Consider the following 27234-nt stretch of genomic DNA (forward strand, 5'->3'; position numbering starts at 1 on the left):
TGCTGCACACATTTAATCCCAGCTATCGGGAGGCAGGCAGATCTCTGAGTTGGAGACCGGCCTGGTCTACAAGAGAAACTTCCAGGACAGCATCCAAAGCCACAGAGAAACCCTGTCTTGAAAACTGAAACAATAAGTAAGTAAGTAAGTAAGTAAGTAAGTAAGTAAGTAAGTAAATAAATAAATAAATAAAGATAGTGCTATTTTGGGGGTGTGGCGGAGATATGGTTTATCAAGATCACAGATTGCTACACAAAGCACGAATGGTTTGCCGAGAACCTGAATCAGTATTTAGTGCTTTTCCCAACTCTCCTGCATTATGTTAACTCTATTCATGGAAGTTAACTGCTTATTGAACCATGCCAATCTCTAATTTTAGAAATAATTCTTCAAGTTATTTTTTTCTTGTTTTATTTTAACTTAGTTACCATAAAACACAGATGTTATAGATACATACTACATACCACCTGAAGGGCAAGCCCAAAATGGTACCTGTAAATAGTCATCTTAACATTATTTTATCTTTTTAAATTAAGAAGAAATTATGTTTTTAATGTCCAAGAAGCTAAATTACACATGTTAAGCATTTACACATGGCATGTGCATTTAACAAGCAATTTCCTAGCTCTCTAAATATTTACTTTTGGTATCCTGCTTGCTTTTTATGACCTATCTAGTCTATTTGAAATCTGTTCAATTTATACAATCAGAGAATTACTTTTCCTTAATTGCTGCTACTGTAGCCCTCTTCCTATGCTCATATTTGTCCCTGATATTTCTATGATGAAGTCCAGACACATTCTGAGAATTTAGGAGACATTGAAAATGCTGCTTAAAATAAATATATGGGGACTTATATGCTGGCCATAATTTAACATATATCTCGTTCTTTGGATTAATAGCTCATTATTGACTTTCTTTAACCTATTTTAGTTAGTAAGACTATCTCAGTTTGGAAAAAGCCTACAAGGTGTGTCGTGTGTGTGTGTGTGTGTGTGTGTGTGTGTGTGTGTGTGTGTGTGTGAAAGTCCTGTTGGTTTAATTAGTTCAAACTGTCACATTGAGTGACTTGTTTTTAGAGAACCCCACATGTGAAATGACAACTTACAATGGCATAAATGAAGAAAAGATCCAAACACACGGAGCCAAGTCGAAGGAGATGCTCTTGATTGCAAGGAGCTCTTAATGTATAAACACACACACACGCAGGCACACACACGAGAGGGGGAAGAGAGAGAGAGAGGGAGAGGGAGGGAGAGAGTAGTGGTCTTCAAAAACCAAGAACACAGAAGAAAAAGAAGAGTGAGAGACTATTGGAGATCAGAGAAGACGAGAAAGCCAGGGCATAATAATGCACGTGGAGACTGCAATTAGATCCTAGATATAAGGAAAACACTCTGGGATGAACTGGAGGTATTAGAACCAAGTACTTAGGTAAGGATTTCATAATAATAATAATCTCCTTGGTTCATTCATTATGCTAAGGTTATACATGCATGATTTAATATTAGAGTCAAGTGAGAAACAGATACTTTTGGCAGTCATTTATAAAAGAAAAATCGTTTTAAAGTAAATGTCAGAAATTTGATTCCAGGCAAGTCAAGGTTGCATAGTGACCGTCTGGGAAAGCTAGGTCTTTTACACAACGCCTGGGATACAAAGCTTGGATGTCAGAGTTAACCTCTACATATTAAACCCCTGATAAACCAGACTCTTCTAATATGGAATTTCATGCAGATATAGGCTTGGTTAAGTGAATCTTTAAATAATCACCAAAGAAGAGGCAAATAGTCAGGAGACTTCTAAGTGAAATAGAGAGACACTCCATGCCAAAAGGGATGGCCTGTTCAGATGAAGTTGAGAGCTGAGAATTGCTCAGTGGTTACCGTACTGGCTGCTTCAGCACGGGGAAATGGGTCAGACCGCATGACCCCAGAAAAGGTTCAGGCAGGATGCTGAGGAACACATCCATGATTCTGGGGCTCTCATAGTGACACGGGAAGCAGACACAGGAGAATCCCCAGAAACGGCGGCCAGCTAGCAAGTGTACCCAGCAGCAAATGGCAACTAGACCCTGTCTCACAGACGGTAGATTGTCCCTGACCTCCACATGGATAACATGGCTTCTACATCCATGCACAGACACAGATTCATTTTAATTAATTGAAGCCTAAAATTATTAAGTGCGTTATTACATTTTAGGAAAAAAGGACCCTAAAACAAGGGTGCTGTTGTCTGCCAGAACACACTAGTTTAATTTCTCTGTCCTTAGCCTGTTAATTAGTATAGATGGCTGCGATTTTCCTTACAAATTAATACAGATTTATCAGGGAAGATCATGTGAGATTTTTCTCAACTGCCTCTACAGCCCTCAAGTGGTCATTCTTCTGCTGGGTGAAGACATTTCAGTTTAAAAAATTTGATTTTCATCTTCTAATCAATTTGTTAAATAAGGCTTATACTTCATCATGCTGCATTTCCAAACTATTAATTTCTGCATCTTGAAAATGCTTGGATGTAATTCTGAGCTAAATTCTTATCTTACATCTTAAAAAAAATGGATTGGAACAAGTTTCCAGTTGGACAGGGTACTCTGCTACCCAGGCCTTACAGACCAAACTGAAGTAAAACTGATACATGACACAACAGAATTCGTGACTTTTTTATTTTTATTTTACATCTCGAGTTATTTGTGGAAAAACAGATTTCAGCAACTATTTCCACACGAATAGTTACTGTGTCCTAATAGCACCTCTGTGGAATTCAATTAAAAGGAAACGGAACAATATTTCAACAAAAAAGAACCATATTTTTAGTGCCATGAGGTCACTATTTTACCGTTTGAAATTTTGATCTTAAAAGCCAAAACTGCCATGTGTGTGAGAAAAACACATATAAATCCTCACAAGGAGAGAAGACTAAATGCAGCCTCTAGGCTCAACCTTTGCTCTGAGCCCAAGGCTGACCTTAAATTATTGTTTCCGGGTCCAGCCTCTCCTCTTACTTCCTTCCGGCACCCATCCAAAGAGGCACAGGTGGTTTTAGAGCTTTATCATAGGTTATAAATCAAATAACATTTCATGGTTTTTACCTCTAATAGGCTAAGCAGAGAGTATTTGACAAAAGTCACCACAGGAGTTTGGAGAAATAATTTATACTCCAGGGCATTCTGAAATCAGTAACAACTTTGCAATATGAAATTCAAAAGGTAAGTAAAACAGAAATGGCTGCTCCTTCTAAGGCCGAGCTGAAAAAGCTGCATCATCTTGTATGTTTGTGATGCTCCTTGGGGGACTTGGTAGGCAGAATCCTACAAATCCATCATATTGGTCTTCGTGTGTTGAGTTTTCATGGGTGACCATGGTGCCACAGGGCACACAATGGAGTCAAGGTCTACTTCATGATACATGGAATTCTTTCCAGAAAGGGGAATGAATTCCTTTAGGGACTTTTGTTGTTGTTCATAAAGTTAACTTTTTCACGCCTCAACTTGAACTTCAGAACTTGGTGATGGCTGGAAATGAAGAAAGTGATCCAAGACTCCGTGTCCTGACAAGGAAGGACTGTTGGAATCACTCCTGCATATATATCTCTGTTGAATCAGAGGCTGAACGCTCATATTTGTAGCATCCTACCTATATTTAGTCCAAAAGTCTGGGGAATGTAGACATTGGCCCGTTCTGAGAGTGTATATGAGCGATCTTTTCTAAGTATTTCATATTAGTGGTAAAGGCAGTACAATTTCTCAGAAAAAGAATCGTCAGGCACCTGCATGAGCCCAGGAGCGGAGACCACAGGTACCTCTGTCAGAGTTGATTTAGAGAGCTGACCACAGAGCCCTTTGGGTTTTGGACCCCACCTTCACCCACAGCGGTTCTTATGATCCTGGCTCCTACCTTTTTTAGCATCCAATTGAACATGTCCAACTTTTTGGTCTCCCTGTCTCTCAAATAGAACAAGCCCTTCTTAGGATTAAAGAAATCCATAATTTCCATCCCCCGAACTCTTTGCTGACACCACCATCTTCCTAGGAACGTCTATCTCAGCCACAGATGAGGTGTTTCTCTGACTCCACGTGTAGACTTCTCTGTCCATCTGTGGGCTCTCACAAATTTCCCCTTGCTACTCCTCCATGACGGGTGCTTTCCTTCCTACTTCACGCCACACTCTGATGACGGATCTAGTGCCACAGCCATGTGTTTCATCCACCTGAATCTAGTCTTTACTTAGCTGTCAGATTGCAACCTGGATTCTGCCATTCCTTGGATAAATGAGCCTTGTGGCTTGTCATTGCCTTCAAGGCGAAAGTTTTCAGTCTGACTTGAAACCTCCAAAGTGGAATCCTAACCACACTGACCTCCGAGGACGGAGAAGCAGGGTTACCCTTTTTAATGTGGCCAGTTCCTCAGCCCTAAGCTTCTGCTTCCCCATGCTGGCGTCCTTGAACACTGTTCACCTGAGACCAGGATGTGGTTCTGCCTTCTCTGAGGGGAAGGGGCTTGCCTCCCATTAAGTAACAAAAACCAGAAATGGAAATAAGGAGCAGGTTGGATGCTGGGATGCACTCCTTCTCATCAGTTCCTTTCAGTTTTGGGAGTTAATGATGCCCTCGTCCCTTTCCTTTCCTCCTTCCTTTGCCTCTCTGGCCGGCACACTGCTTTCATTATCTGAAGCGTCCTATTTTCTGTTCTGCCTTTCATAAGTTATTTACCTGAACAGGGAACCACACTGTTTATGAGCTCAGCGTTAAGTCTGTTGATATATCTTATCTCCTGGTGGGTGATGGACACCTTTTTAGCTTAATCTTCAGAGTACTAACAGGAAGGCCCTCTCATGTCTTATTTACTGATGCAGATAAAGCAGTTCATGATGCTTAAACAACATTGTTTAAGTCATGCAGACTGTAAACGAGGTCACCAGGATTCAAACCCACAGAATTATATGAGGACCTGAATTCCTAACTAAGCACACATCTCATCTGTTTGGAAAATCATGTATTATACCTTATGATTGGGTAACTTAGCCTTCTCCTGTGTCTAGAACACATGTAACTAGTCCATTAGCATGAAGGAAAGCATCTGAGGAAGATGATTTGAAAGAGAATCATACATAGTGAGAGGTTGATTCAGTCATGCCAATTACAGGGATTTTAATAATCTAAGTCTACTTTATTCGTTAGTAATCATTGTCTACACATAATGTACATTTGAATAAAATTATTACATTTTATACCTAAGCATGTAAATATGTATTTTCAAGGTAGAGTTTTAAAAGGATAGGGGGAAGGGGAAATAATGAAAATCTGGTTCCTTGAACGCATTAGTGATATCCAAGGCATTCAACAGCTATATTGTATTAAATGTATACACATTAAAAGTTAAGAAAAAACATGAAAAATTAAATTGATTCATCTCACTAGACTTACTTTAAGTGCCACTTGTAGTGGTTGGGCTACTGTTACTATTCTGGAATGAAAATAAGGAGAATATTTCCATCATCAAAGACGGTTGTAAGAACAGTGCTGATGTCCCTCCCTCAATCACACCCTGAATAAGTGCTATTAACCCATGTCACTGGACACTGTGGTGATGTCTTGCTTGTACAAGTAAAGCCTGTCTGAAAGTCAGAGAATGAAGCTTGCCACTAGCTAACCATAGAGACCTGGAGGTCTGTACAGACAGGCAGGAAGTGAGATAGTTGGGCAGGAACAGGATGTAAGCAGGGAGAAACAGGAACTCGCTCACTTGTCTGCTGAGATGCCAAGGAGGTAAGGTGTGGTAGGAGTTTGCTCCTTCTCTCTGATCTCTCAGCATTTTACTTTATATCTGGCTCTGGGTTTTTATGACTTAGACCAATTAAGGACGCCATTTACAGGACACTAATATTCATTTCCTAAAACTGTGCTAGGAGTACCTGGTACAGCTGCTAAGAATCCATGCTTTGAACACTAATCTTACCATTGCAATTTACAAGTTTAACTTCCCTGGTCTTCAGTTCGGTCAATGGAAGTTTATAATATTGGCTGCTTAATTGGGCTTCTGTATCATGATACTAAATACATAAAGTACGATGTACACATGTTAAGTTGTGCCATCAGATACTTGCCAAATATTTAAAACTCAGCCTAAACTACTGTAGTGCTGCCAAATGTAAGAATGGGGGATTATTCCTAAGGAGTTCTTTCAAGATTGTTCATGATTCAAATTCTATATCAGGCTGGTCCAGACCTCTTGTTTTGGGACTAGAGACTAAATTTCTTTATGTTCAATTACCAAGAGTTTGGAACACCAGATTATATAAAAGACAGAGACAGAGAAGAGTCACTGATGAGTTTTCCAATCTGAAAGCTGCTTCAACCCTGAAAAGGCATGCGGGTAAGGCATGTGGGTATGGCATGCGGGTAAGGCATGTGGGTATGGCATGCGGGTAAGGCATGTGGGTATGGCATGTGGGTAAGGCAGGTGGGTAAGGCAGGTGGGTAAGGCATGCGGGTAAGGCATGTGGGTAAGGCATGTGGGTATGGTATGTGGGTAAGGCATGTGGGTATGGCATGCGGGTAAGGCAGGTGGGTATGGCATGCGGGTAAGGCAGGTGGGTAAGGCAGGCGGGTATGGTATGCGGGTATGTCATGCGGGTAAGGCAGGTGGGTAAGGCAGGAGATATTGTTTCTTCAAAGCCTTCTCACTTCTTCTGACCTACTTTCCCTTTCCCATATACTTCTTAGTCCCCTTAGTAAGTCACCAGTTCCTGAGCGTTAGGGTTTTAGTGGTGCATACTATCAGGCTTGTTTGACATTTAATTATCTATGCTGCCTTAAAAGAAAATTCTTGTGCCTTGAAGAAAATCGAATACACGCAGGCACACAAGCACTTGAAGGAAGCTATGTAGTTAACTACTTACGTTTCATTTTTTAAATATTTTTTAACTTTTTCAAAGTAAAATAAAGGAAATAGTGTAACAAATATCTAAATCCATGCAAAGGGAAAAATTGAAGACAATAACTTTTATGTGAGATTTATATATAATCTGTTACCTCAAGGACAATTTAACTTCTCTCTTAGCTATCTGATGAAGAATTAACAGATGCAGTATTTTTAGGTGAGTGGTCAACTCAAAGTTTTTATATACCATGAAGTTGCTCAGAAGTTTAAATCGATCTCACAAACATTTATATTTATCTCACCTTTAGCGTTAGAGTATGAAATAAAAAATATGTTTTAGGTGCCCAGGGCCATATCTCTCAATCTTATTTTCACCCCTGGTTCTTTGGAGGGCTGATCCCAATAAATAAATCACAGATCATTAAAATGGAGGGAGTATGCATGTTTAAAGGTGTCATCCATGACTGGTGAAGGAAAAAACCAAAGGAAAACAAAACATCATTTCAAGAATAACTCAAAACATGATCATCAGTTCTACTCTTGAGACATCTGTAAATAAAGTCTGCTAGAACAGCTGCTGCAATTTCTGTGTCCTTTATAGGTAGAGAAGCCCAGCCACAACTGTCAATAATACAACTGTCATTAAGGTATTCTGATAATGCATGGCAATAGCACTCAAGGATAAGATACTTGGAGGCAACATACAGATTCTCATGGTAGGTGATGTCTTGGTTACTTTTCTATTTCTGTGACAAAACACAAGGACTAAAGCAACTTATTATAAATGAGAGTGTTCAGTCCCACTTAGGGTTTCAGACATTTAAGAGCCCATGATGGGGGCAAAGAAATGGTAGCAGCAAAAGCTAAGACATTACACCTTTATATTAAAGTAGGAGGCAGGGGACGGGGCACGCTGGCAATAATCCCAGGCCTTTGAAACCTCAAAGCCCTTCACCAGTGAAATACCTCTTTCAACAAGCCCACACCTCCCAATCCATTCAAAATATTTCCGTAATGGGGCTCAAATATTCAAACAAACATGCCTTTCTCATTCAGACCATCACAGCTACTAGCAAGGGCTTGGGTGCGATTGCAATGGTAGAGACCCCTCGTCACACTTCCAATTCGTCACCAGATGCAGGCTTCTATGGTCCTTGACACAAGTTTGTTGTTTGTGAACAGTTATGTGTCATAATGCTTTCCACAACAATCTACTTACTTATCCCAACTTCTCATTCTTATTTTCTAGTTTCTATGATGCAATTCCTAGTAGCACACAGTACTCTCATTTCCTGAAATTGGAGCTGCTAAGAAAAGAATATCACTGAGCTATGGTTTACACTTTGATGTTTGTTACCCTTTTGGAATGTATTTCATTCTACTGTTCACACACATACACACACCTTAAAGTATTTTGCTTTCTCTTGATAATACCTAAGGCTAGACCCTTCTATTACAATTTGAACTTGGAAAATGTGACAACATATTTCCAAAGTCAAGAGTAATTTGCTAAAAGCAAGTGCCTTTTGATACAGCCAACGCAACTATTTGTCTAGAGAAAATATATTAAAACTGAAGTATAAATAAAGATGAATGAAAGAATACAAATGGAAATCTCTAACTACCTGATATAATTTGGGTGAGCTCTGCTTTCTCTAGTCAAACAAAAATCCTTCATTGGTTGGATCCTAAAGAAATTGGTAAACTTGATAAGACATGAACGTATTTCATTGAGCTTCTCATTATAAGGGAAATATCTTGTGCTCTCATAAATGCTATAATTTCAAAAACATGTTTGCATATATTTTGTCATAAATCTGAGCTATCTAATTCAGACTATCCAATGGGTATCAACTAGTAAGTAGGAAGCAGAACTATTACAGTCATTAAATTTATAGACCTTGAGTACGTAAGAATCAAAACTGGATGGATAAGTTAGAATTGAGACTGGGCTTAAAGAACACGCGCGCACACGCGCACACACACTCACCTAGAATGACAACTTGAACATAACATCTAGTAAGTTGAGGTTTAGTGTCCATTGCCTATTTTGAACCATTGAAAAATTACTGACTCAGAAGGAAAAATCACCATCCTGTGAGGCTCTAGAGTTTCCTATCTCCCAGATCAGCATGAGTAAGCTCTCAAAGGTGAAGAAATGTCTGGCTCTGTATTTGCTAAGTGGTCCAGTCATTTGGATGCCTTAACAGCATCGATTCTATTGTACTACAGAGACACACTCTCACACATGCAAAGGTCAGAAATAAACCATTTGTTTTAAAACCTAAGCAACTGATAACAAATGCAGCCATGGGAAAACTGCTGGGCACCAGGCAAGTGTTTTCTTTTTCTGTTTCTTCGTTTTATTGTTTTAAGCCCGTGGCGAGTAGTTACTATTACATATGAATTATTCCAGCATTACAGCGAGAGCATATCATTTGATAAATGCTTGTAAGAAATGAGTAATATTAATAACTACAAAAGAATGACATTGGGTGGCATTAATATTAAATTAAGTTTCTACTGACAGGAATCACTGGGCTTTTTTCTTTTTTTTATTTTTGAGACAGAGTTTCTCTCTGTAGCCCTGACTGTTCTGCAACTCGCTCTGTGGACCATGCTGGCCTGAAATTCAGAGGTCTTCCTGACTCTGCCTCCCCTGAATGCTGGGATTAAAGGTGTGTGCCACCACCACCTGGCTTGTTTTACAGAAGTCTTTCTGGGTGCTTTCAGGAATGCAGGGCGACAAAAGCTCACTCACAGTGAGAGCAGAGTTGTAAATAATCGCTTTGTCCTTTGTTCCTCAATTTTCGATTTGTGTTCCCAGACTACACTATCGAACAGATTCTTGTGTTACACAGAATGGAGATGAAAAGCACCGGAAGCTGCTTGGCACAAACAGTAGTTCTCAAGTTGTTCCGTTGCTTTGGCCTAAAAGAAATAATTTCTATGCTACAGGTATACATGCTATTTCAGGGTGTATCAGCCAGGGTCGTAAAAAAGCTACATTGAAATGTTCAGTAACTAAACAGCCTCTTACCAGGTTTCATGTTACAGAATTTCATACTTGAGAACGTCTTTGAAATAGCAGTATTCTCAGCAAGTGCTTGAAATAGACTCACATGTTTATCGCATGTCTGTCTAAAAGGCAGACATCATAGTCTTGTACATTTCCACAAAAGAAAGTATGTGTTTATTCACTGTAGACAACAAATGTTTATCTTCTAATTTCATTACGGTCTATCTGACATAATTCTCCCCAAACAAAAAGAGGAGGACATATAATTTACGTTGACTACTGCAGGCTCTGAGAAAGTCAAGTGCACCAAAGTCTCCGTTTTTCATATAGTAACCCTTGCCAGTCAGCTGACCTAACACCGTTTCTTTGCAGCAGGCTCCGGTTTACAAGTTGGTAACAGCAGCTGTCACAGTGGCAGGTCTGGGTTCATTATCTAATTTGTTTCAAGCATCACCGCTTTTACAGTCTAACAACAGGGATACGGGAGTTTTAAATTACTCAGCTACTCAGGATTACATTAAAAAGAGCAGACCTGCAAAGGGAAAAGGAAATGTCTCCATATTGCCTTACTTGTTTCCACGTATCCCATTTAAAGAGTATATGTTATTGAGTGTGGCTCTCGTCCAGCAGAGCCCACACCTTATCTTCTGCTCTGTCATACGTGTACACAAAAGCAAGAGTGGTTGGTGATGGGCACTGGTAAACACACACTGGATCAATGAAGGAAGGAAGGAGCAACTAGACACCACAGCAAGTCCCTTGGGCTGGCATTGATGTGGCGGCAATCTTGGACGTCATAATTGACAGGCTCACATCCGTTTCCCTGTATTTGTGCTGTGCTGGCACTCCTAATCAGTTTGGGAAAACACAAAACAAAAAAACGGGAGTGTTGTGTAAACTTGTGTTAAGGCGTGCTACTTTTGTTTATGCTCCGGGACATTTGTTTGATGACGTGAAGATGATTTGCTTGTGTTTGTGCTGCATTTGTTTAACTCTGTGAAGCTGTGATTCTTTGCCTGTCTAAAACACCTGATGGTCTAATAAAGAGCTGACCGGCCAGTGGCGAGGTGGGAGAGAGGACAGGCGGGGCTGGCAGGCAGAGGGGGTAACTAGAAGGTAAAATCGGGAAGGGGAAGCAAGTCAGAAAAAGGTGGAGGACATCAGGGGCAGCCGCCCAGTTAGACAGCAAACCACAGAGTGAGAAGATAGAAAGGTATCCAGAATCGAGGCAGACAAGAGCCCAGAGGCAAAAGGTAGACAAAGACAAAAGGGATGATAGTTTAAGATAAGAAACAAGCTAAGCCTTACCGGGCAATCATAAGAAAGAATAAGCCTCCTTGTGTGATTTGTTTGGGAGCTGGGTGGCAACCCCCTCCCCCCACCCCGCCATTAAAATCTAAGGGTAAGGAGCCCAAAGAGTAAAACAAACAGCCAACAATTTGGCATTCCAACGTGCAGCTAGACTAAAACAAATAAACATGGAAGCCAGAAAGTCTGATAAACTGGTTGTCAATTCTTGGAGTGTCCAAGGTCTAATAGATAATATGACTGCCTCTGATGCTTTCCCCTCATTAGAAGACATGGTCTGGCCCTTCATCGCTGATTTATAATCTATATCTCTTCACATCTATATTTTTCTACATCAGGGTTAATTCTTTTTATAAAGTGCACTGTTTCAAGTTAGGTTTGACTACAAAAATTAAAACCGCCAAGCCCTTTTGAGAACCACAGATAGATCTTGCCGACCTACTGAAACAGTGACAGCCACTGGGAAACAAAAGGACTATGTACGCTATTGCCATTCAACATTAGTTATAGTAGAAACACTAACTTGATACTGTGATACTTACTATTCCATCCTGTACTTAACCAGGCAGGGCTTCCTTGAGCCTAGGTCAATCTTGCTAAGCAGACATCTAGTATCCTACATGCCCATTATCCTAATGCCGCATCATAATAAATCACATTAAATTTCCTTTAGGCAAAAGTGCATATGTCTAACAACAGTCAAATTCGTGTTTTGAACTATTCCATGAAAACAATTAAAGTCATATTGATGGGGTTAGACTAAACAGTTAGGCTCTGTAACGGGAACAAAAGCACCTTAAGGTCTTCACAAATCCTTGTGGTGGCGAGCATTGCACCTGATTTTACGGATTAAAAAGTAGTTTAGAGTGAACTCGATCCCAGACTCTTGTACTAATCTTTCTCTTCTCATACAAGAAGCCTCTTTTGAAACAAGGAGCCTTCTTTTGTTCTCATAGTCAAACTCTCTAATGGTATTAGATGTTTGGAGGAGACTGTCACACAAAACCATGGCTTCGAAGCACAGGCAAGATTTATTGTGGCCACTTAAATGTCTCTTGATCTCTGATTTCTATGCTTACACTCTAGGTCTAACTCACAACGTGGCCTTTTCTCAGGTAGAACAGTTCTTACCTGTGGATCCCTGGGGTCGGCACTATAAGCACTCAAAATAATCACAGAGTGTTACTAAAACGAGTCCCACAGGCAAACTGATGCCCTGCAGACGTTTTTAAGTTCATCGAAACACTTACTCTTTTAAAGAAAATAATTTTTTTCACACAGGTGCCATCCAGAAGCTCAGATGGGGCAAACTGTGTTTGCATACTAAGAAACAGCTGGCTAAGTGCCTCGGCAGACCTTCAGCCCCTCAGATGGGGATTTTCTCCTGCTGTTCCCGATCAGGCTACAAATGACATTCATGTTCCCCAGGGGTCCTGTCTAGCTTAGGGCGCTCACAGATCACCCATTCACTCCCACTGATCACCAAGGAGAACAGGCTCCTAGGATACAGGTTAAGACAGTGGCTAAAGCACTACAGTGAGTCTTCTTAAGCAGATCCAGTTTTGTCTAATAGACTCCTTTTCAAGGCTGTTACAATGCCAGCAATTTTACAAAGTTTTGCTTTAAAAAACAATCAGAGTTCTTCATTTTCCTTATGATCTTGGTAAGAGTTTGCCGCGCTGCCTCTATTCAGGTCTCTGAGTTAAACTTGTGGAAGATGGGCTAAGGAAGGCATCTTGAACAGATGCCTGGTTTTCTTTTTCTAAGACCAGAGGAAAGCACCACCACCGCCACCACCGCAGGGCTCAGAAGCGGATGGAATTCCACGGGGGTTTTCACTTGATGACTTAAAACCCCTCACCTTAGACAGGAACCGCCTCTCTTCTGACACAATCCAGATACCATCTTAATCCTCAATACTTAACCTTTGCAATGAAGTCTTCACACTGCAAAGGTCGTGAGAGCCAGCACTGAGTCGACTCCTGCTTTACTGACAGCTGACAGCATGCCACAGTTACTATTTTAGATGAATACGTAATAATTAAAGGAAAGTATCATGGCAGTCTAAACAGTTTATGTGACACATACGATTGCCATGCCAGGTAGACGCAGGGGTGTATGGGAAAGAGACGCTGCAGGCTCTCCCCGGAGGACAGCTTTCACACGACAGTGTGTGATGAACTACCAATCTCCTCTCTCGAGTTTGCCACTGCACGCATGAACCCCATAAACTGCCACCTGGAAGGATGTGCATAGACGAAGGAATTGGCACTTCTGACTAAATCATGTCACAGTGTGGCTAACATTGCACATCCGGGTAAATATGAGGAAGAATAGATGTTGCTCTGCACGTCTGTGTTGGAGGGGAATTCTCAATGCCATAGCAAAACAAGAGAAAGAAAAAGAGAATAATCTTACGGATAACAAAGATGGACAAAGGGAGAGAGAGGAAGGAAGCATTTGGAAGGAATCTAAGTAGGACTAGCCACCAATTCTACTTTTCATAAAATATAATCAACCATAGGGGAGTTCATACTTTAATCTTTCTTTAAATCAACTGGTTTTTGTAGTGAGATAGTCCTTCTGTGGCACTGACCACGCCCATTGGGAGGTGGAGCCATGGGCGGAAGTGACCTGTGGAAGGAGGTCGGAGGGGAGCCAGGAAAAGCTCTCTTGCTGGCGTGACTTGGACAGGAGAGCATCGGGTTGAATTTCCTGGTGTTCATCTGTCTAGGTTGTAAGTTATTTTTTCCCGAATAAACATCTATTCGGCCTATTTGTTTATCCTGATCCTTATTTAACCGCTATATCTGGTGTCAGAATCGGATTTACCTGGGTTTCGCCCCCAGGCGGCAGAAGCCGCCCCCCCCTCCCCCACCTTCCCCAACGGGCAGGGTTTAACCAGGTGGACTCACCACAGCTTTGGGACATTTGCCTCTTCCTTATGGCAAAGATCTCCTTTGCCGCTAAAGCGGACCTGATAAGGCACTCACTGCTTCTCATTTTTGACCATTTCCGCACTGCACTTTGCATTCGCGCAGAGCTGCTCGGCCGCACCCGCCCGGCTTGCACACGTTTTCCTGCCCTTAGTCTTGTGTTCCCAGTAAATTCTACTAGTCTCCTTTTAACAAAATTTTGCTTGCCATAGTTTGTTAAGAGCTATTCTACAGGGACGGGAATCAGAAGGATCGTCTGCTGCCAGATGATATTTGGGGGTGCACTTCTAGGCAGAACCGGGATCAGACGGGCCTCGGCAGCTAGGTGCTATTTGGTGACATACCTCCAGGCATAACTACCACACGCTGAGATCTACTACTAAAAGCATCAAAGTTCCAGGACAGCAGAATTACACCTAAGGTAATTGTAACATCCTTTGCAATTTAAGCTGATATAAAATCTGAGATCAATTGTTCCATAACTATGGCAGATAAGTTTACAATGCAGAACTTTAAGAATTATTTTACTTCATATATAGAAGGGATTTTAGCAGAAGAAACTTATGGCTGGACCAATATGTACTTTTATTTTGTAATAACAATGGGTTTCATCATTAATATGATATTCTTAAAGAAATGGTTTGAGATTACAGCAAACAATAAGGAACTTGTACAAACCATAGGAGACTTAGTAACAAGGATTGGAAACATTAAAAATGATAGAATTCAAAGCATAGAAAGTATAAAAAGAAAGGTTCAAAATATTAAAGATGGTGTTGGCGAGCTGACAGGTAGAATTTGTTTCATGTCAGATACCTCAATAACCAGAACAAAAACAATACAATACATTAACACACTAACAAAAACAGCTCGTTCCTGGTCGGAGGAAGCTACTAATAAGTTTAAAAAACTAAAACATCAGATAGAAAGACTAGATGATAGAATCTCTCTTCCATGTCTGAGGATAATGGCAAGCTAACAGATAGAACATTGTTTCTGGAAGGCAGTTTACATGCCATTCAGATAATATCTAAGGATGAGAAGATTAAAAACATGGAATCATTTGTAGTTGGAGAAAGTAAGAAACTGATGCAATGAAGTCTCTAGAAAGTTATTTGATTTAAAAAGTTCAGACACTCAAAAAAACAATGGTGAATAGATTTCAGGCTTTAGAAGACCTTCAGTCTGATACATCAGAAGAACAACTACAGGTAACAGAGCATGAAAAAGATTTAAAATTTTCCACACCATTTAGGGTCAGGGGAGCTTTCCCTGTATCTATTCATGAAAAGCCAGCAACGAAGAAACATCCAAAAGGTGTCGTTGCATATCAGTGGGAACCAATACGTATGAAAGATTTAAAAGGTATAAAGGCAGCAGTAGTCTCTTATGGCATGCACTCACCTTATGTGAAGCAATTAGTAGAATCATGGACATGGAATAACAAGGTAACCCCTAAGGATTGGGATCAATTAATATCAGCTGTCCTTAAAAACTCAGTCAAAAATTTTCTGCCACACAGTGACTAGCTACATATGTCACAGCCAGCTCTGTTGAGAAATTTGGTTGCTAAAAGTTTTCTTCCTACAGGATCCATTGGAGCAATCATCGTCCCATTTCAGCAGGAAGTAACCTTAAGATAACGACGCCCCCTTTCCCTACCCTTGGAATTTTGGGATAATAGTCATCATCTTTGGGTTGGTTTTAGTTATTTAGGGTTGGGTATGGAAGGTGATGCTTACACTCGGGTTTATCTTTTAGACAGGAATAGGGAATGATTGGGAAAGGTATGGTTTAGATGGGATATAGGTAGATTAGCCTATTTTCTTGAGAATTTGAGTAAGAATGAGATAGTATTTTACAGCTTACATTGTTATGTATTCTTATGTGGTAAGCTATGTTAAATTAAGTTTATATTTTCTTATATTGTGCTAAATCTTTCCACTTACAATGTTTTATGCACATTATTTTTTACCATATTCTATGTATGTATACTTTTCTTGTATTCAAGACATTTTGTATATTGATACAATTGGGATATTTATCTTGCTGCCCTTTATAGTTCTACCTCTTGTCTTGACACTTATACTCTACCTCTATTTTAGGGATTTACATGTATGTATATGTATATAGTTATATTGCTTAAGTATTTGTTCCTGCTTTACTCAGGGAAGTTTTAATCAGTTTTTTAGCTAAGTCCCTGAGTATTACAGATTATCTTCACTCATGTTTCCTGTACCTATGAGATTAGTCAGATATAGATGCTTAATCTTCAATCACTTCATAGACATGCAGAACATGCCATTTAAATGTTTTAATATTAGTACTCCATTGACATGAGTCACTGTTGCTCCTGACAGCACCATACACTTTCCCGAAAATATGTTGGACACTGTTGTTGCTCCTGCTGGAGTTCAATCTCGCCTCAGCTAATGGCCTGTTGGGCAAAGAATTACCCCCACCTTGACCACTGATTTGGACATGCAGTCCTATGTGCTTACAGGAGACAAATATAGAAGACTGCTTGACCTTGCCAAGTCAGGGTAAGACAGCCATTCTACCTCCCTGCTGTTGTTGTGGTCTGTCAAGTTCTCTTGGCCTTAGCCAAATCTGGGTGTACCAACGTCGCTGTGAGACCTAGGGTGACTGTTCAGGTGGCTTGCTGTTTCTGTCCTTGCTACACCTTTTGGAAGTTGTCCATCCGCACTTCCTGTCTACTCTAGTATTGTTATTTTCCTTCTCAGGTCTTGATGGGGTTGAAGACTAAACTATCACAACTATTATTCTCTCTTCCTAGTTAGATATATTAGGAACTAGACTTATGTTTTCCAGCTTAGGACAACTCTATTGTAAACTCCATTATGCCTTCACCCTAGGACTAGATATGTAGGGCATTTTGTTCTCGATTTTCCTTTTCTTAGCGCACACTTGTTATTCACTGTTTTGTATATAGTTTTGCATTAAGCCTAAATCTTTTCTTTAGACTAAAAGGGGAATTGTAGTGAGATAGTCCTTCTGTGGCACTGACCACGCCCATTGGGAGGTGGAGCCATGGGCGGAAGTGACCTGTGGAAGGAGGTCGGAGGGAGAGCCGGGAAAAGCTCTCTTGCGGAGAGGATCGGGTTGAATTTCCTGGTGTTCATCTATCTAGGTTGTAAGTTATTTCTCCCTGAATAAACATCTATTCGGGCTATTTGTTTATCCTGATCCTTATTTAACCACGATAGGTTTTGTTTTAAATTTCACATCAAATTGGCAGATAAACAACCCAGTAGTTTGGAACTATAAAGTATTGTTGTAAGTTAGGACAACCAATGAGCATTAAAGGAAAAAAAAAAAATAGGGAGTAACTATTAAGGGAAAGCAAGATTGCTCAGCGGGTAAGGGTACTTGCCACCAAGCCTGAGTTCAATGCCTGGAAGTCACACATATGGAATAAGGAGTGAGACCCAATGCCCTCACGTTTTCCTCCGACCTCCACAATCATGTCATGGCACAAATAAACACATACACAATAAGTAACTTTTTGTAAAAGGAAACTAAAAGTAACTGTTGTTCTTCAATTTAAAAAGACTTTACCTTTTCAGTCATACCCTATTCTACACATCAACTTCCATCAACTGTTAGCTCGACTAAAGGCAGAAGTACTAGCAACTAAGGCAATTTCAACCCAAAAGTGTAAATGAGGTATATGACTTCAAGGGACTCTTTGAGGTTTAATCTAATTTAAAAGTATGAAACAGTCTTTTAGATTTTTTTTTTCAGGTGCATTTTTACAAGCATGATTCTGCTACTTTTTCTTTCCCACAATTAATTGAAACCTTATGCTGCAGAAGAACATAGTTATTCCTATATTTTATTCACACATACCTCCTAAATTTTCGTGAGGAGTAATGTCACCGTGTATTTGTATAAAGTAACCCATGTTCTAAAGATGTATCCCTGTTTGGAAAACAGACTTTAACTTACTGATGCTGAAACGGTTCTGAGGTTTCCATTGGATGACTTCTGTTTACCCACCATTTAACTTCAGAAATATTTTCCCTCCTCTTCTTAAACCAGACAGTAAGCCAGCCGAGGGTTCCTCCGGCCAAGCTGCTCATCTGAAACTCAGGCCCACTAGTGCAATGACAGGCACTCCTAAATTCTAACACATCTCAGTCCCTTTTTATGTCCTCACAGATCTTCTGAACCACAGAAGGCTCTCCTTGTCTCTCTGCTTAGAGGTTTGCATAAGCGATGAAGGCACTGCTGACAAATTCAGCTGCTATTTTCAACTCTCCACTTGCTTGTCACTCTGTAATTGCAGCAACTGCAACTGAAAGTACTTCTACTTGAAGGCCATTTGACAGAGGGGACGAAAACACATTTGCTCTTTCAAGGCTTGTGTATTTTCCTGGGAGAAGCCTGACTATAAAATGCGTCCTTTTATCCTCAGAGAGCTATTTGGGAAACATCTTTGGGTAGAGCCATGATAAAGAGCCCTTTCCCTGCATCCTCCTCCTCGCCTTCCCCCCTGACTTCTAAGCCCTCCTGTGTGGGAGCCTTCTTCCCCCCAGGAGGAGACGGAAAATTCACATGTGTCAGTGAAAATACTGAACTCCCTTCATTCTTCAGTCTGAAGAGCTGTTTTGCAAATTGTTGCCCCAGTTAATTCAGTACAAATAAAACCCAGAGTGGTTTATGTTTGTTTGTTTTTTGTTTCTTCAATACAATTCTTTGGTGATTTGTTTCTTTCCAAGAAATTGAAATTCACCAAAATAAGCTGATTGGATACACCTGGGTTGCATACCTTTAGGAGGAAATCCCCTGAAAAGCACAAGGAAGTTTCGCTTTGGAGGATTCAACAAAAGGGGAAACTCTAAAACAATGGATTTAAATTGCTGGAAAGCTACTTCAGGCTCTGTAAGTCATCTCTGCAAACATCAGTTATCACAATCGCTTTCAGGTCTAGGCGGGTCCTAGGCCTGTTGAGTACCACTTACCTACAAACAGATTCCACTCAGTGTCCAGATCCGCCTGGTTGGCTAGACAGCCCTTCATGACATTGAGGCAATAGTTGTTGCAAGGTCTCACAGCAGGCAAGCCTCGACAGTAGGGGCAGTACAGCATCTTCATAAGAGCCCGGATGCATCCAGGGGTGGGGCTCACCTGTAAGTATATAAGACGGGAAAAGTCAGAATCACAGAGGTGAATGGGAGGGGCAGAAGTCTTGCTCTCCTAAATAACACAGGCATAGCCTTCAGCAGTCGCAGGCTTGAAGAATCAGTGAGGAACAGAGCCCTTGCCAAGTTTTGATATGGAAGCCGCTCAATTCCTACTCAATACTTGTGCTCAGAAAAGTAATTGCTTCCTGAAAGGCTCCTGCCACATCTTGCTCTTCCTCTCTCTGGCACTGCAATTCAAGTTGAAAACATGGACACTGTTTCATTGCCGTAGAATGGGCAGTGACATAATGCATGTACAGGCAACTTGCAAAGCAAAGAGCTCTATAAAGACGCAGTTGCTATTAAAGTTTAATGTGACACTTTTAGCAAAGTTTCCAAATGGTTACTCGATCCTTTTCTAGCAGAGCTGGCTGATAACCTTTCCGTGTTCATAACCATATACAGGCTCACTCTCGTCTGGGATCTACGTGATCCAGGCCTGCACAGAAGTTATGGACCTCGTAAATAAAGCACTGCATTCTGGTATCTGAGGATACCTAACTCTAGCAAAGCTCCAGCTTGGAATGCAAGCAGGGATTCTCTCAGGAGTTCAGAGTCATCACTAACCCAGCCCCAATGAAGTGATATCTTTCCGAGCAAGGGGTGCAGTGTCCCCAACCAATCCTAAAGCAGCAAAACGTGTGGCTCCCAAAACATGTCAGAACATGAAGACAGACAGAGGAAGGCAGTAAAAGTCTTCCTCTTGGAAAGACACAGACACCATGTTCAGGAACTCACAACAGGTGCCTCAGCACTTCATAAGAAAGGGCCTCTGAATATTCATGGCTTGGTGGGGGGCAGCGACCCATCCCCAACTCTTGACCTGTTTACTACTGATAGGTTAAGTGAGAGAATGATTCATTACCCTAAATTGTACACCCGACGGTGGCCCCACTATGTCCCAGTAGATAACCCCAATTCACTGGTTACACAGATGGCCATGGTCAGACTAAGTAAGATCACAAAATATAAAAATCAGATGTCACAAATCTAGGAATGGGACTGGTAAGTCTAAGCGGTGGTGGCCATAGGGGTAGGAGGGAAATAGGAATAGATGTTCATGTGGGTGTAATATTTAATCAAGAACAGTGTGTGTGTGTGTGTGTGTAAAATGCAGATGCATATATATTTATCAACATGATTGACCAATACAAAGAAAACTATGTAGTAATAAGAAATCATTAACAAAAGAAGAAAATTGTAATTCGATGTCAAGAGTAAAGACACATTGAAGCCTTTTAGCTCCCACCAGCCAGCCTGCCTCCTTCCTGGGTGGTAGCAGTTACATCATCACCTACAGCATAAGCTAAGGACAGAAAGCTGTTTCTCATGACTGGATGCCAGAATTATTGTGCAGTTATTTGGCTGGCTGGCACTTACATGGTTTTGATATTTTAGTTAAGTTTCTAACTACGCACTGCTCTGCTTGTATTTTAGAAATAAGGAGAAGCCAGGTGTGTGGTCCAGATCTCCTTAAGAGCATGGTCTCACAGACAGGCATTGCTCTTGGAACGTCTCCCAGAAAACACTGCAGGACTGAAACAATGTGATGATAATTATTTTCATACTTTACCACTGCCATTCCCTGACTGGCTGTTTTTTTTTTTTTTTTTTTTTTTTTTTTTGCCTAGAAACCAAACTTAGGTATGTTTAATACAAGGCTTTGGTTTCTGTAACCTGACAAATAACTGTATAGGAAAATTGGCATTTGTATCTGGTCATACTTCTTATCCTGTTTACTGGTGAGGTCCAGTGAAACCTCTGATGGACTTCCCCTGCCCCTGTGATTTCTTAACCCCAGAACCAGAGAGGTTAGGGGCACCTGATGGGAGGTGTCATTCTGTAAATGTTTCTCGTATTGGTTAAGGAATAAACCCTGTTGGCCAATAGGAAAGCAAGATAGGCGGGACTATGAGACAAGGGGGGATTCGGGGAGAGGGAGGAGAAGATTCAAGATGTAGAGACTTGAGAAGAAAGTCCGGACCCTCTCTCTGGTAAGGTAAGACCACGTAGAAATACTTAGATTGATAGAAATGGGTTAATATTTAAGACAGAGCTAGCCAATAGGAAACGCTAGTAACTGGCCAACAGCGTTATATCTAATACAGAGTCTCTGTGTGTTATTTGGGGCTGACGTGGCTGTGGGACCAGGCTGGCGGGAAAACTGCTCATAACAAATACCCCTTACTTTCCAGGTGCTTTTAGTGATTTGGAGACATAGGCTTAACAGGGATAAAATTGCAAAATCCTAACCTTATCAAAGTTACCAACTTGTTGTAAATTGTTGATGACAATTAAGACACACAAGTTAGTGGTCAGCCACACTAAATATGAATGAAATTTATTTACAGAGACAAGCTTGCAGGAGAAAACCAACTTATTACAACCCTTGAAGCCCACACAGGCTTTGGCAGTGAAGCCTGTGGATATTTTCTAAGAAAGTCCAAAAGCCAAAAGCTCATTTAACTTGGTTACCTTGCTTTACAAATTATGCTTTTAAACAACCAATCTACATTGAGCTAGAATTGCGTTAAGAATTATGCTTATGCTGTCAGTAGTGGTGATCTTGAGAGCTGCCCTTCGTACATTTGGCTTTAGCCTTCTTCGTCAGTCCAGCCCAAGCCACATGTAAGTTACAGATTATAGCGTTGACAGGACTATCTGCTTTCACCTTTCCTGTGTCTTCTGGTTCAATGTATGGAGCGGAATGTTGGAGTTGTTAATGTTCCCCTCAAAGACACAGTAGCTGTCTCCTGACTTACGGTCTGGACCTTTCTTTCGGTGGATCCTTCTTTGAGGCACCCCAATCACTGCGTCCTCGTTGTCCTTTTGGCAGCCACTAAGCAGTTACAGAAGAGACTGCTGCCCCCAGATCCCTAAAAGCAGCTCACATGACCTGGGTCAGGAGGACTAATGGGGCATGGACTTTCCAACTCACGCCTCTTCTCGCCAGCCTGGACTGCATTTTGGAGAATCGGAACTAGAATGAACCGAAGCCTCCTTCGCATCCTTAGCTTCACCTCCTTCAGGACCAGCTCGGCTCCCCGACTGCTGCCGTACCTAACCCACAGCTGAAGGGACTAGATCTGAGTACTGCTAAGGATCTGTGCTCGCCTCTGCTTGTGGGCCAACACATGCTAACTGGTTTGTAACGGGGACTAGAGACGGGGACCACAAAATATGCCGGTTCCCTCGCACTCTGGCTCCTCCCCTGGAAGACTCCTTCCCTCCTAATCACACTCACGCTTAGGTTTTTACTGTCTTTTAAGTTATTAACGGAACTTCACTGTATGTACCTGAGCAAAATGGTCATGCAAGCTCTTGCCACAGCTCCTTTTGTGCTTGACACATCTGCCAAAAGCCCCTTTAAATGCTGAGGGGAACCGTCGTCCTGCTCACTCAGGTGATGCCACGCCGACTCAGCTCCATGGCCCCTTTCTCTTACTGGCCCACGCTGTCTCTCCTACCTTCCCTCTTCCCCTCCCCAAACATTTCCAGAAAGTCTTTTAGTCCTACTCTATAACCAAATCATCTGCTTCTAGTAGTTATTTTCCAAGTCTGGTCAGGAATACAGGACTGCAATCGCCTGATCCATCACAGTGAGTCAAGTTAAGCCTCTCACCTCCCCCTGCTCCATGGACCAGAGGATCCCCTCTTCAGTGAACTCAGGACTGCCCCGCTGACACAGACCCTCCTGGGCAGAAAAAAACAACTTTAATGCACCTGGGCCATATTTTTATACCTTCTCGGGGTTAGGAATGATAGTTTCCCGATAAAAGACTACATTTCCCAGCCTCCCTTGCAGCCCACGGGTGCCATTTCTGCTCTCATAAGAGGCACCCTCACTGATAGTGACAGTAGTGACCCGGTGGGGGAGACGCAGTCACAGCTCCATCCATCCCCGTGTTGGTTGTTTCAGTGAGAAGGACCGATGGAGTGGGATGTAGTACAAAGATTCTCCATCAACAGGTATCACAGACAACGTGGGCGAGGAAGCAAGTGAGGGAAAGAAGGGGTTAGAAGTCCATGTTTCTCTACTGTGTTGACATGAACGAGAAAACCCTCCTCCTTTTCATCCCTGGTCCAGCTGATCTTGCAGTCCTTTGCTTAAGGGTTTTGTGTTTCCAAGCATGATTTTTCACAGCCTTCCTGCTTCCTCTGATACGACTTTCCTCCAGACTCAGCCTGTTCTCGCCAAGGTCCTGTTCCCACCCTGGTCCCATTCTCCCTGCGCCGTGTCCTCCTTTGAGTGGCAGCTGTTTTCTTCATTTCACTCGGGGTCAAAGTATACAACCTGATGAGCAACCTGGGTCTGTGTTCACTCAGACAGCCCTGCTCACCTGCTCCCCACTTTGTACGACAGGCACATCCTAATAAGGTCCACCTCAGAACTGTGCTATGAATTTTGTTTTCTCATTAAGTGCTTTTAGAAGCAACCTCTCCATTACCTTTCCTGGTTTCTTGGCTACATTGGTACACCAAGAAAAAAAAAAGAAAAGAAGGGAGGATCTGTAGATTTTTCACATTTAGTCACTCCCTTTTTAATGTTCCCATCAACAGCTGGCTATTGATTGGTTGCATTAATTCTAAAGCTTTCACTTCTTAAATACATAATTGTGTTGGGACCAGTTTCCCTGACATTTCAGAACAGTTTCCGACTCAGAGTAGTAACCAACAGAGACAGTCGGATAGTCATAATAATCTAAGAGAACAGTGTTGTTCAAGTTAAGTGCAGGTCTCTGAGTACTTCTGGAAGTGACGTCCTGTTTGGTCAAAGACCGGTGTTTGAGAAACCAAACGGAGCATCAGGAGGGAGTCAGCACTGAGGCTCCTCTGTTCAGGCTTTGCAGTTTTGGAGCATATGCGACCTCATGCCTGAATTATAAATAATTAAAAAACGGTCAATTCAAACTGCAGACTTTCACAATCCCCTGGAAAGGAAGTTGTTTCCAGTGCCAGGTGTGTGATAGTTGGGATTATTTTATCACTGTATTGTAAATACTACTCTTTCAGAGTAAATTGATGGGCTAGCAAAGTCGGGATAACCTTTATTCGTGGATCCTCAGGGCTGCTACCTTATGCAGTTGCGGGGGAATAAACTGACGTTGGCATGTTGCGTTTCTGTTCTTCAGTCCACTGCTCTGTTTATTGTCCATGGCTTTTGCCTCCATTTGTGTGTGTGAGTCTGCATTTTTGTGTGGTTTTGTACCAATTCATCCCATGCATGGCAGACAGGACCATCTTCTACCCTTTCTCTGACTGTCACTTCACAATCACTGACCGGTTTTCCTCTGTAGTCCTCTCATTTGCAGAATCTTAGTAAGAAAGACGCACTCGGCATGTAAAATTTGGATCTTGGCTTTCCTTTTCTTTCTCATGGAGCAAGATGCTCTCAAGGCCAAATCCAGGCTATTAAAAACAGTTCACTCCTCTTTATTTGTTATTTTAAAAGATTTTTCTTTTTTAAAATTATTGATTTATCATTAGCTTGGGTGACGTATGTGTGGAAATCGAAGGACAATCTCTTGAGCCAACTTTCTCCTTTCATCTCTATGTGGGTTTCTAGAATTGACCTGAAGTCACCAGGGTTGTGGTAACGGCCTTCACCATTCCAGCCATCTTACAGGACCTGCCATCCTCTTCTTTGCTGAGTAGCTGTATGTGTTCTGGAGTTACTGGAGTTCACACAGCCCTTCTGTGACTGGATGATGATTTGGCTGTCTCTGATAATTGACTACTAAGAAGAAGCTGTTGCGAATATTACTGTGTTTTCGTTTCTCTGGGTAATTACTAAAGAGTTAAATGATGTCAGGTGATGAATTTGTGTCTGGGTTTTTGAGACATTGGTAAGCATTCCTTCAAGTTTCTGTGATGGTTTCCATTACTATCAGCCTGCAAGATGGCCAGTTTTCTGTTTGCAATTATCACTTTTTAAAGTAGTTGAGCTGTTCTAACAGGTGTGTTAGCTACTTTTAATTTCACTGTGTCTTCACTCTGAGTACTATCCCAGAAGCAGCTGAGCCTCTGTAGGGTCTCACATCCCAATCATTCACCAGCATCAATAGGCACAACAAAAAGTCTGAAATACTAGTTAAGCCTGGATATTTCAGCAAAACCAACACAAAACCTCACATTTGAAACAGAAAGATAACATCTCAGACCTACCTACTCACAAATCTGCAAACTTTATAAACGGTTCAAGAGTCATTTCCTAAAGAAGAAAATCATTTCCTGTAGGCAATATGGAAAAGCAGAACTCTCTTTGAGAAATAAAACATTGAAATTGTTCTTCATAGTTGATATCTGAGATTCTTAGGTTTGAAAAATGTAGCATTTGCATTCTAGATAGTCAAAGCAACCTTGGAAACACAGTTGTGTGAAAAAAGTAAGTTGATGATAGTAATATTTTTATTTTTGTGTAACATTTTGATTTCTCATGTATAAGTCCTTTGCCAATATTTGTAGTCATTTATCAAGAATTCCAAATATTAAGAAGAAAGACAAAACATTTTCTCTCCTTTTATCTGCACTCTTGGGGTTTTGGCATAAACTCTTTCATATTGGATTTGGCCGTACCTGAAATTCTGATTCAATATGTGTGGTGAGTGACATAAATTATATATTATTCTTAACATCATAATACAATTAATAAACTGGCATCCCTGCTAAGTCAGTAAGAAGTGAGTAAAGTAAAACAAATGTACTGGATCTCATACTTTCAAATCTCACAGCTTTAGTGATATAGTTGGTTTTTTTGAATATTAGAAAGATTTATAACAATGGACAAGGAAAGCCTTTGTTCATATCTGCTTATGTCTGTCAAATGTCATAGCAATAATTCTTGTGTTTTACGAATGAGATCTGAAGTATATAGGATATCTTCCATGTTGTAATAGAAACTTCAGGTTTCTAATATATGCAGGATTTCTTTACCTGGACTACTATTCATGCAAATTCACATCAATAATTCCTGGTAGTAGCTGGTATAAAGTAAGACTTTCTCTTAAAATATTAAAATAAAGGAAGAATCTACGTGTGGTATAAGTCAGAATGCACAGCCAGTGAGGTGAATATACACAGAAGCTGCTGCTGTATGTGAAATAACATAACCAACATCAGCACATCTGCCTCTTGCTCTCAAGGAGTCTGTGTTTGAGTAGGAATTGATGCCTTTTCCATGCTTTCTGATGCACAATCATACTAAATGATCGTATATGTCTACTTGTGATTTTGATATATATTAATTAATATGCATCCAGATACTAACATTTCCTCTCAACAAGCCTTTAAATATGATCGACTTACCTTCAGGCTAGTTTCCATGTTAACTAATTTTAATTATAATTTTTTTTAATACCCAATAACCTATGAGGACACTTTATAGTAAGTTCATGGGAATTTTAATTTGCATTTACAGTAGGGGAAGGGCTCTGGGCTCAGAACTGGGAAAGAGGGATTAACAGGGAGGCTGCTGAACACACTGCATAGGAGATGCCTTCAGGCAAGAATGGACTGCTTGGAGCATCGAAGACACACAGGCCAGAAGCGTGACAAACTGGTCTCTTTGCTGAAGGAATTATTATGGGGAGAGAGGGGGGAAGGAGGGATGGAGGGAATGAAGAAAAGAAGAAAAAGAAGAAAGAGAGAGAGAAAACTCCAGAGTCTAATAATAACTTTGAAACTTGGCAATGTGAAGGGTGCTTAATTGAGAAAAAGATATCGTCATCTGAGGTAAAAAGGCATTGCCAAATACCAAGCCTTTAGAAACTTTAAAAGGTTGAATTCACACAAAGTATTTTGTCGGACCATAAAGGAATTAATAGAAAGAAATTTGGTAAAGTGACAAATGTTGAAAACAATGTGTTCAAATGCAGCAGAGGGAA

At 41.0% G+C, this 27234-nt stretch overlaps 1 protein-coding gene across 1 annotated transcript in view; it reads right to left on the reverse strand.

The window, feature by feature from the left end:
* The window catches only part of Gpc6 (glypican 6), a 948689-nt gene that overhangs the window by 303851 nt on the left and 617604 nt on the right, over nt 1-27234 (reverse strand). The window contains exon 4 of the mRNA XM_051195229.1: nt 19130-19295. Within this exon, the coding sequence (XP_051051186.1) occupies nt 19130-19295 (166 nt within the window). The remainder of the gene's footprint in view (nt 1-19129; nt 19296-27234) is intronic.

This window comes from Phodopus roborovskii, unplaced genomic scaffold (genome assembly GCF_943737965.1).
Source record: "Phodopus roborovskii unplaced genomic scaffold, PHOROB, whole genome shotgun sequence".
In the NCBI taxonomy this organism is placed as follows: Eukaryota; Metazoa; Chordata; class Mammalia; order Rodentia; family Cricetidae; genus Phodopus; species Phodopus roborovskii.